This window comes from Halyomorpha halys, unplaced genomic scaffold, assembly GCF_000696795.3.
Source record: "Halyomorpha halys isolate HHAL.00 unplaced genomic scaffold, Hhal_1.1 Scaffold1075.1, whole genome shotgun sequence".
Classification (NCBI taxonomy): domain Eukaryota; kingdom Metazoa; phylum Arthropoda; class Insecta; order Hemiptera; family Pentatomidae; genus Halyomorpha; species Halyomorpha halys.
Window position 1 is genome coordinate 225,106 of NW_027115455.1, and position 12,211 is coordinate 237,316.

At 35.9% G+C, this 12,211-nt stretch overlaps 1 protein-coding gene across 2 annotated transcripts; it reads right to left on the bottom strand.

The window, feature by feature from the left end:
- Nucleotides 1–2,370: 2,370 nt before the first annotated feature.
- endos (alpha-endosulfine) lies at nt 2,371–8,220 on the bottom strand. 2 transcript variants are annotated; one of them, XM_067052485.1, is made up of 4 exons: nt 8,037–8,220; nt 7,814–7,914; nt 5,745–5,840; nt 2,371–3,341 (listed from the first exon to the last, which is right to left on the bottom strand). In XM_067052485.1, the coding sequence occupies exons 2-4, from the start codon at nt 7,892–7,894 to the stop codon at nt 3,084–3,086; spliced, it is 435 nt and encodes a 144-aa protein (XP_066908586.1). In that variant the 5' UTR covers nt 7,895–7,914; nt 8,037–8,220; the 3' UTR covers nt 2,371–3,083. The 2 variants fall into 2 exon arrangements, with proteins under 2 accessions (XP_066908586.1, XP_014288042.1); XM_014432556.2 differs by having other exon boundaries at nt 5,745–5,843; nt 8,037–8,213.
- Between the last annotated feature and the right edge of the window lie 3,991 nt (nt 8,221–12,211).

Consider the following 12,211-nt stretch of genomic DNA (forward strand, 5'->3'; position numbering starts at 1 on the left):
TGGGATCTCATCAGTTCCCATCCTTGCCACATGGCCTGCCCAGCGCAGCCTACCAATTCTCACAATTTTTCCTATATGAGGCTCACCAATTAACAAATAGACTTCCCTATCCGTGCGTCTTCTCCAAGCTGAACCATCCTTTACTGGGCCGTAGATGCGTCTGTATATCTTTCTCTCAAACGTTTGGAGATCCCTTTCATCGCCCTTCGAAAGTGCCCAAGTTTCCGAGGCGTAGAGCAGCACTGGTCGAATTAGCGTTTTGTACAATCTGGTCTTCGTGGATCTTGATAGTGAGCTACTACCAAAGTGCTGACTAAGTCCAAAAAAACACCTATTGGCCGATGCTATTCGTCTCCTTATCTCGGCCGAAACGTCATTGGTGGTATTAACTTGTGATCCGAGGTACACAAACTCCTCAACTCGTCAATCAAGTCCCAGCTTCCTGGCAGTATCATCAAGGGCAAGAAAGGCCTCTTCCGCAACAGCTTTTGATCCCCCAATGTCGATATCATCTGGATATCCCAGGATTTGTACCAAATTATTAAAAATGGTTCCACTGATCTGAACCTTTGAATCTCTAATCACTTTTTCCAGACAAATATTGAATAGCAGACAGGCTAGGGAATCTCCCTGTCGAACGCCATTTTGAGAGGTGAATCCCTCAGACAGATCTCCCTGAATCTGCACCATAAAGTCAGTATTTCTCATTGTAAGTTTTACAAGACGGATGAGCTTAACAGGTACATTGAGGTCTTTCATTGCCTGATACAGAGCCTCATGTTGAATGCTGTCATAGGCAGATCTAAAATCAACTAATAGATGATGCGTCCGTATTTGGTATTCCCTTCCGTGCTCAAGGATGGTTCATAGGGCAAAAATTTGGTCTATTGTTGACTTACATTTACGAAAGCCGCACTGGTATCTCCCCAAGACTCTCTCTCTATATTCAGTAGTAATCTTTGGTAAAGTATATTTGAGAATATCTTGTAGGCACATGGCAGTAGACATATGCCTCAATAATTATTACATTCAAGATCTCCTTTCTTGTGGATAGGACATAAGACTGTCTTACTCCATGTTTTCTTCTATCCAAATCTTTACAAACAGATTTTGTAAAGCTTGGAAAAGCTGTTCTCCCCCTTTCTTAAATAGTTCGGCTGAAAGTTTGTCAAAGCCTGGTGCTTTGTTGTTCTTGAGCCTATCAATAGCCTGACACAGTTCCTCTTCCTCTGGGGGTTCAAGGTCATCTTCAGGGATTTGACTAAGTTTAACTGACTGACTGGAGATTATTTTTACTTAATTCTTCCTCAGTAATTTTTCACAAAATTTTAGAATCACACTACCTTCTATTCATACTTATCTTTGTATTAATTTTATAGAACTTGGGGTCCTTGATAAATCTAAAAATTAATTAAGCAACCCAGTTTATTATTTTAGCATCAGTTCTTATACCAAAAATTAATATAAGTTACTTATAAAAGATGACAGTACTTTTACAGTCATTTTCAAAGCTGAAAAAAGTGGTACACTGTAGTTAGAAAGAATTTAACATCATGAAAAATACTTATCTATAATTTGAAGGAATGTTTTAGTTAAGACTAGTATATGAAAAAAATAATATATATTTCGTCATTTAGTTATGAATGTAAACCCTCATGGCCAGGTTGCTCGAACACAACGCTGAACTCTGCCATCTTCCTAAGAATTAGATAGAAGAAATAACTTAGTCATACTGTTATGGTTTATTTCCTAGAATAAACTCCTAAAAACAAACTCAAAAGTAGTTGGAATTTCTATTGGCATAAAAAGTTCAGCAGTCAAATTACAAAAGTGACACTAATAATAAAATGAAATAAGGCTTACTGAGAATGAAGAATTAAGCTAAACTTATAGACTAAATAAGTGACCTGAAGGTTGGGGATGGAAAATCTCTCCACACAGATTTAGACATGTCCTGGCAGCATCTGTTTTGGTCTACTTTTCGAGGTGTTGAGTTTTCCCAAGTCAAAATTTTAAATTAAGAAAAACATCAACATAACATTCAGAATTTATGGCGTTCCAATTTGCGTAAATAAGAAGTTGAAGGTTGAGTAATGCGAGCATAATGTTTAATAAATTTATTGGGAGAGGTAATTTTTCAATAGCTTTAAGTTTTCAGGGGTCAGTTCTAATTCATTTGGGTGTCAATAAGTATGTATTTTCAAAATAATTCAGAATCAAAAAAATTGTTTGTAAATTGTGCTGATGTGATATGGAAAGTACAATATTCAAGTTATGTCTTCTATAATCAAAAGTTGTATATGGATGAAAGAATAACTACTTCCCTCTCATAAAGTTTATTGACTCAGGGAGATAAGGTAAAACAAATAATTCATTAACAAAATGTGTATTTAACTTCAATAAATCTAGACAATTATATAGCAATAATTTGTACAAAACCTACAGAAGATAACAATTTTTACAAAAGAGAATAATCTTAATATTTTTATTTATTTAAAAAGAAACTGTGTTAATTTTGATAAAAAAGCTTTCAGAATCACTATTAATACCACCTATATCAACTAATAAGTTATAATATTAAATATGATAGAAATAAACAGGAAAAAACTTCTATAATACCGTGAAAATTTATTGTAATAAGTTATTCACAAAATAAAACAAAATTTGTAAATAGCTAAAAAACAATAAAATGTACTATTATTCTTTTGAGAAAGAAAAGAAAAAAAAAATCAATCAACAACCACAAGTACTAATATTGGATACTAATATCTGTAATATCATTGTGAAACTTATTATTTCAATAAAATAAAGTATACCAACATTCACTTGAAAACATATCTATACCTTTAGTTTATGTGTATAATAATTTTGTACATTAATTTTAAGTTCTTTTGAAATTTATTGAAAATGTATCAGTGTTTTTAAAAACTAAAATACATCAATTTCACTGTTTCCAGAGTTACACAAATACAGGTGATACAACATACACAAATTAGAATTCATCTGGCCAATATGCCCACTGACATGAAAAGTCATCATCAAAACTTCCTATATTCAAGCAATACATTACAAAAAAATAATAATTATGAATTAGATGGATAGTTAGTTGAAGCAGTATTTACATTAGAATTACAAGCCATAGGTGGGGATGTTGGTGGAGGAGGTACATGAAATTTAGGCTGTATTATAGACGTTTTTCGAACTGGTACACTTTCTGGTGTCGGAATCGCTTCTCCAGTTGGGAAATTAAAAAAAGGAGTGGAAGTTTGAGATTGCCTTCCTTTAGTGACTCCAGTTGTTTGCCTTGCCATCTGATAATCACCAGAATCAAAATATTTTTGCTAAACAGAAAAAAATTACAATTTCAAAAATTCGAAAATATTATTAGTTGTAAGTGTGAAAATATGCAGTAAATGTAGTTTTTTAATGTTTTAAATATTTTATACCTACTTAAGCTGTTGATCACTTGAATTGAAAATAATTATTTTGGAGATGTACTACTACTAATTAATATCTATAAAGTTATGTGGTTGTCATATTTGTATTAATGTTTTTTGTTATCCTTAAAATTCAACTTAATGAGATTTTAAATTATGAAGTAACTGTCTCTCAGTGTATTGATAGTAAAATACTATGTACTGTAATTATGAGAGATTGACCGTGGATGACGTACGGGGAAAAGATGGTTGGGGGTGCGGTCAAAATGAAACACAAGTAAGTTGGTGTAACCTATTTATACCATCTTCTCCTCGTACTATGTACTATATTTTAATATAGTCATTATTGGTAGAATATTCTTTTCAGATGAACTTTTTGTCTTTATATCAAAATCCCCATTTAATAAATTCAATCAATGTTAAATGTTACTACATCTGCTTTTATAAGCTTAGGAAGCTTTTTTGATCATTTCAACAAAATATATTGAAAAATGATAATAGAAATTCATATAATGTATACTAGCATTTGGATGATGATTTATATCTTTTACAATGTATAATTTGATCTTATGCGAACTCTTAATGAATAAAAGTCTCTAGTCTGGCTCCTTCCCTCATTCAATGAAGATTTGTCCACTGAATTTAAATTAGATTGCGATAAGACCTACTGGGCGAGGAGGATGGTCAAGCAGTTCAAACCATAATGGAAAGATTTTAGTCATGGCAACAATTGTAAGACGCATATCCTGGAGAAACAAGTAATGTGGCTGCTTTTCTGTAGATTCTTTCAACTTGTAAAATCATAATGTAGTGTATTTGCTTTTTCTACAAGATAATCAATTAAGACAACAGTATGATTATCCCATAAAAAAGTCACCATCACTTTCTTAGCTGAAGGAATGGGCTTTGCCTTTTTGGAGCCAAAACCTCTTTGCAAACCACTCTTATTTATGACTGTATTTTTGTTTCTTGAAAATAATGGAGTATTTAAGTACTATTTATAGTGATTAATTTGAGACAAAACTGTATCAATGTATGAAATACTCGATGTATTTCATGTGTAACTTTCTCAAAATAAATTGAAATGAAAAACAGAATAAAAAAAAAATCAAAATTAATTTAACTTTACATCTTACAACTACTGAGAAAGTATTATGGAGGATTACTGAAAGGCCCTTGAAGTACAACTATTATAATTATCTCTTGTTTAATGTAACCTAAACTTGGTAAAGATCTGACGAATAAAATCTCATCATCCCATATCTTAAATTTTTCCCCTGAACATCTATCAAATTCCTCACATACATGTATAATGAATCATTTAGTATCAAAATGATACCTCAACCCAAAAAGCCACTAGAATGCCCATCCTCAAACCTTCTAATCCATTATGGGAAAAACCCAGGAAAAACTCATTTTGAAATTCATTTGTTTCATCCTAGATTACAATGACAAAATCCCAGATCACTCAATTTGGATTCTAAACATCCCACCTCAGCATTCAGCAATATCATCATGTGGTTTATATTGTCTCCTCTACATAGGAGTGTGGTATGTACTGCTTCTCAAACTGTCAAATCCTACCATTCACATAATTTGTTCCTACCCCACTGATAGATTATTCACAGTGAATCAAAATAACATGAACTCATCCCTCTTTTCTCAGTCTGCTGGTGTTCCTCAAGGCAGACTGAGAAAGGAGTATATTCAGTCCCAAACACTTTTCTCACCAGGTAAATATGTACTAGCAGTGAATAATGACCCATTAATAGCATCCTAAACTAACCAATCACATATCTCAAACCTAGAAGAATGGAATCGTTGAACCTAGAGATTAAAATGAAATCCAACAAATTCCATCAAATCACCTTTTCACTTCATCATAAACTTATGACCTACCCTAAGAGTGTCCCTCACTATTTTATTATTCCAATTACTTTTGTTGTACAGATCTACTACCTAAGACAAAATCTGAGCAATGATTAACTTGAAATCTTTAAACATGACTAAAAAGACAAGAAACTGCTGATTCCGACTTTTACAACACTTACTAGATAAAAGGTCCACAAGTTTCCAATTAATTAAAAGAGTAGTATTTACATGGTAATAATAAGGCCTATTAGGACTTATGGAGTTGAGGTTTAGGGCTACACTAAACTATCCAATTCCTCCCATATCCATTCCTTACAATTCAAAATTCACCAGTTGTAAATAGAAAAAATAACTTTAAACAAGATTTCAATTCTAATTATGAAGGTATTAACAAACAATTATAACTTTTTGAAAATATAAAATAATAATCCTTACCCCTTTAGCCAGCTTCTTTTGCAGAAATGCTGAATGTCCACTAAGCCCCATAGGATATTTTGATTTTAACCATGCAGCATTATCCAAATTACACGACTGCTGTAAGAAAAAAATGTAACAAATTAATTTAAATTTATAATAATTTTAAAAATAAAAAAGCATACAATATATATTTCACATGAATTTTCAATAATACAGAAGAATTTACTTTTCACTTTTTCTAAACTGATTTATTAATTTTAAAAGATATGATTAATGAATCCTCTAGACTATGCTAAATTAACTAAAATTATACTTTTGTGAGGCATACAAAATAAATCATAGAATAAATTTATCTCGATATTAAATGAAACCTTACTTCATTGATATTACTAATTACCTCCAAAAACTATTTTTTTAAAAGAATATTTATTGAAGGTGATCATGATAATATTAAAAAGTCTGAGTATAAAAACCTCAATTTCAAACTTCCAGTTCGGAGATAAGGTACAATAACCATCTGGTCAAAAGTGAGGAGAGGGGGGACAGATGTCTATACTCATACCTCCAAATACCTTTATCCAGTGAAAAATTAGTTCAAGGGAGTCTTCATTTGGCAGCAGTAAAAGTGGGGTATGATACAGGCGTCAATTTGGAGCCGCCATCCTGACCTATGCCTGGAGCAATTTTATCAATGGTGCAGCAATTTTAACTACCACATTTAAAACTCTGAATTGCACTTTTAACGCCGTAAATGCATCCTAATGTCATTTTAAAAAACTTGAACATATTTTAAAGCTTCTCATTAAATACACGTTTTCTTTGAGCATTTATATACAAATTTAAGCATTGCTTTTAATAAAGATTAAAACTGCAAATATCACAAAGTATTACTTTCACTCTCTTGGGTGACTCATACTAATGAAACATCACTACCACTCATAATGCTAGATAATTATCAGACAGATCATCCTTTCAACGCCATACAATCAGATATTCCAGGCAGTTTCACTACTAGTGTTCCAGACCTGGGGCACAATCCTTGGCTGTCAGAAATATTCCAGACTGAAGGTAACCCTAAATTTGAACGATAATAACAGAAAACAATCCCTGACACATGTTAACATTATATTCAAGTCAATTTGATAAATTAATATAAACAGTGAAGAAGTAAACAGACATAATATAGTTCGACTAAAGTATTGACAATAGTCTAAAACTAATACTTGACATTTTACTAAAACAATTAACCTTTACAAACACTTAAATTCAAGTAGTTGATTAACTTCAGAAAGGCAGAACAGCTCAATCATAGGCCTGAAACCTTGGTCATCCTAATAATTCAATAGATATCCCCACATTATCAATCATAGGTATGAGATCAAATATACAAAATTAAAAATATGGTATTTTTAAATCCCAAATAGCATCCCGCATCATGAGATGTACCTAAATTCCATTTCTTTACTTATTTCTGAAATTAAAAAATTTCTTGCCTCAAAAAGGTTGACAAACACATTTAATAGTTAATTCATGGCATTTTAAATTATACTGACTACTATTACCAGCATCTAATCAAGTATTATGAAAACAAATAGTAAACATATTAAATACAAAAGTAATAAAAAAAAAACAAAGAAATTGTAAAGAATAATAAGAATGTTGAAGCTTAGTTATAAAATATACAGTTACACAAACTTTTTATAAAAACATCATCATCAGGACAGATGCAAATTATTAGTACTAATAAAATATTAAAACTGAAGGACATTCATGGCTTATAAAAAAAATACAGCTACAAACTTGCATTAATTTTACATAATACTTGCTTAATCATATCACCTACTCTAATAAACATGTCCCTAATAAGGATCCACAACATAGTCATACAATCAAATCAAAAATACAAGACTAACTGTAAATGGACAATGAAAAACTGTATTTTATAGGTTCTCAAAAACGTTACAACACATCAAAGCAATCTACTTAAATTATCATTTAAGTTAAAAAATGTAACTATATTTTTAATACGATATGTTTATTACATAGAATTTAAAATTATGTAATAAAATGAAATATCAGGCACTAACCCCATTATCCGGCTTAGTTGTTTCATTTGAATCACTTTTCACATCATCTAAAGTGATGGAGTTCGACTTCTCACCATCCATAACTAACAATGTTATAACTACTGAAAAAAAAAAAAGTCGATCCTAATTAGATAAATAAATGATGGCATATAAACATAGGGAATCACAAGAAGAATTAATTTAATATTATCAGCACAATGCGAAAAAATGAATTCAAACTTACGAAGTATCGTTTCAAACAACTTAGGGACTAACTGAAATCGGAATTAATTCCAAAGCAGCTTTGAAAGAAAACTTTGTTTGAAAGAATTCAAATATTTTCACTTTCCATACTCCATAGAACACAAGAGGAATGACGTCACATAAGACCTTACGATATCCAACCTACACGTACTAACCATTATATGTATCTGGAATAGAATAAGAGATTGCACAATCAAAATGTTGCGAGCGTACAGTGAAATAAGAAATAACTGCAGGGCCGGCTTGATTACCTGTAAGATGTCAGTCAGAAGGGTGATAGTACATCAGTCAATCGAAGTGCATCACGTGTTTCTTTCAATCATATAGGTCACTGGGTCATACCTTTTCAAAACCTTTGCAGGTTCCCTCCTACGATATAATACACTTCTTACATTTACAAAGTGATATACCTGGTATATATATTCAGACGAGATCGCAAGACTTGAGGGAATGTGGACGGTGGCTCTGGAATGTTGAAAACTGTTATTACATACACTAACTGAAATGAAATACCTAAAAACTATATACAAAAATAAAACAAAAAAAACTTTACTCGTGTGCTGAGATGATGACACGCCAGCCTTCTACGGCGTTCCTGATATTGGGAACTTCATTTGTTCTATGTGGACTGTTCTCCTCTTTTTTGGCTCATTGACACTCTATCGTCACCACATAGTGCTCTCAAGTGACAATCACCTGGAATGGACCCTCATATCTCTGTAGCTCCTTCCTTTTATTTGTTCCCACCCGGCGATATACTATTGTCCCGATTTTCACAGAGCCACTAATATCTCTTACATTTGAACTGTGACGAGTCTTTTCTCGCACAATTCTCTCTTTGACCTTGCTCCACCGCTTGCATAATGCCACACCATTATTTATAACCACACTGTCGCCCCAACCGTGGCCGGATAGTTCCGTCGACGCCCCCTAAGCCCAAAAATGATTTCGAAGGGAGAAAACCCAGTTACCGTATGAATGGAATGTTGAAGGCGCTTTTATCATAGCTTCATCGGGTTCCAATCCCTTGTCAAGCTAGTAGACCCGTAGATGGTCACCTAAGGTACTGTGGAATCTTTCGATGCCTCCCCAACTCTTGGGATGCTCCGGTGTATTTAGATGCAACTCCACGCCCAGAGTTTTTATTTTATCCCGAATTAGGCTGTTGTCAAATTCTCTCCCCCATCTGACGAAATCCGTTCCGGAACGCCATAAAATTGGAACCATGTTTTAAAGGCTCCTAGCACTGCGTCCGCTGATTCATCCCTGACTAAGTGCACAATAGCCACCTTACTGAAGAAATCCATGGCGGTCATCCACTTGAGGCCTTTCCATGTGAAGGTATCCATTTGGAGATCGACGAGCAGAGTGTCAGCTGTGGGAGTCTCATCCTGCATTACTCTTAGTGGGTGCCCGTCATATTTCGTGCTAAGGCATACGTTTCCTATGACCTCCTTAATCGTTTTATCCATACCCCACCAAAAGTACCGACGCTTTAGGGCTTTCAGCGTTCACCCTGAGATGATTCGTCTTCCCCTGATGGTAAGCGAACGTCACCTCCTTTTGCCGCTCCTCGTCTCGCAGCGTTTCTACCACCCTCAAGCACCGAATGAACGTGCGATCTATACCTATTTGTTTCCAACACCACAGCCTTCTGACCTGTTCCAAAATGACCGCATTTCCGACATAGAGGTGATAGATCCTCCCGGCCTTGGGGCGTCCCTAAGTGCACGACAAATTTGGTCTTCTCTGGCTCCCGGTTCACACCAGATGATGTTAATCTGACTTCGTCCGTAGCTGCCATATTCTACCTTCATCAGTCCAGACATCCTCGTCTTCCAAATTATCTGACACGGTATGTCATTCACTATTTCATCCACTTCTTCCATCTCCACGGGTTGAACTATCATCTTCGGACGGTAGGTCCACCTCATCCTTTTCGGGTGCAATCTGGGTATCCTCCTCACCAGGCGTCCATTATCTGAGAATCTGCCTCAGATCTCCGGAAGGTTCCCCCTAATCTCCATCAATGGCATTTATCGTTATCGCCCTAGACAGCCAATCCGCGATAACATTTTCCTTCCCAGGCTTGTACACCACTTCAATGTTGTATTGACTGAGCAGCTCTTTTCAGCGGGTAACCCTCGCGGATAACTCCCTCAATTTACCTACCCATTGGAGTGGTCGATGATCGGTTTGGACCCTAAATTTTCTTCCGAATACATATGGTCGGAAGTGCTCGATGGTCCATACTATCCCTAACAATTCCTTCTCCAGGGCACTATATCGTGCTTCGGCATCCGTGATACGTCTGCTTCCATACCTTCCTGGGACAACAAAGCCCCCAGCGCATACTGGCTCGCGTCGGTTGTGATAGTGAATTGACGTTCTAAGTCAGAAAAAGCTAGCACCGGTTCTTTTTGTAGCTGCTCCATGCACTTATGAATATACATAAGTATGTCCATGGCCGGTTTCACAATCATTCGGCTGCCTTTTTCAGCAGGTTATTAATAGGAACCAGATATTCTGTCATCTCTGGCACTAAACGCCGGTAGTAGTTCTTAGCCTCTAATAACCACGGTATTCCATTAACATCTCTGGGCACCGTCATATTTCGAATAGCCTCGACTTTTGCGCATCTGGTTTGATCCCGTCCTTTGTGATCACATGCCCAAAAAAGTTAATTTCCTCCTGACCTAATACCGACTTTTCTCGAGACAGTTTCAGCCCAATTTGCCGAACTCTTTGGAATACATTTTCTAGGTGCCGCATATGTTCCCCTTCCGATTTACTGAAGACTATAATGTCGTCCATATGCAATCCAAACGATATACGGGTGAATTCATAATGTCACCTTTCAAAGGTGAATCCCGTTTTCTGTCGGTCTGTTGGGTGCATTGCTATTTAATGTTATCCCGCTTTAAGATCAAGTATGCTAAATATGACCGACGCCCCCCCCCCCGAGTCTATCCAGGATATCTTCCAGTCTAGGTATCGGGTATTTTTCGTCCACGGTAGTATCGTTTAATTTTCTATAGTCAAATACCACCCGACATTTTTCCGTAGTTCTCCCAAGCGGGCTCTTTTTCTTCAATAAAGGACTATTGTATGGTGAAGTGCTGTCTACAATTATACCTTGTGCTTTTAGACTTTCCAGCTCCTCCCGAATGTATCGCCTAATTGCCTGTGGATACCTCCGCTCCTTTACATACGTGACTACGTCCCTTTTTAACTGGATCTCATGCACGGTGTTCCCATTCTTGCCTAATGTAACCTCTTCTTTAAAAAATATTTCCGCATATTTGTCCATTACTTTATCCAATATCTCATTTTATTGACCGCCCCTACTCTCGCATCCATTCCCCTCAACTACCGGTTACAGAAAAATTCTGTTTTCCCAGAATCCATCATGTCTTGGGCGCATTCTACAAAGGTATGTTCCCGTGGCAGTCCTTCCCTCTTATTGGTGGCCAGCTGCACCTTTAGTATAGTATCGAGGAAACTCGTCTTCCACTGCACCACGTCACCCTCATCTTTTCTGTCACCAGATTGAAGTAGGTTAATAGCGCAGCCGCGTACTGTCCATTCGACTGCCCCTGCTTCCTCCTTTCGCGAAACATGTAAAATATGTCCTCCTCCGGAATGCATCTGCCGCCTCCATACGCTTTTTTCGTTTTCTCTTTTACCACAGACCAAGGCGTCTCCTCGTCCGCTTGGATGTTGTTCAAAATTTACCTTTTTATCCTACAGATCAGAGCAGCTTTCAGAGATATGGCGTCGTTCCGCTCTAAAAGATCCTCCGAGACTTTGGCCTCTATTCTCTCTATGAACCATTGAGAAAGTGGTTGAGCTCACCTATCTCGCCTGAGAATGGTTCTAGGTTCGAGATGGCCTTCCTAAGATCCTGCGACGTAGCTGTCCTCATTTTCAATTTGGCCAGTAGATTAGCATGCGCCTGAGCTAACATAGTCTCTGGTAGTGGGGCCATGACTGGAACTGCAGCTGCAGGGAGTGCAGGGGCTGCCTGATCTCCCGGAGGGAAGTTCAGGACTGCCGCTCTTACTAGTGGCTGTTGTTCACCGTTAACCATTCCTTTTTTCTTTTAGACAAAATTTCACAACTTAAAATTCGAAAGAAGAAAAAAAAATAAAAATT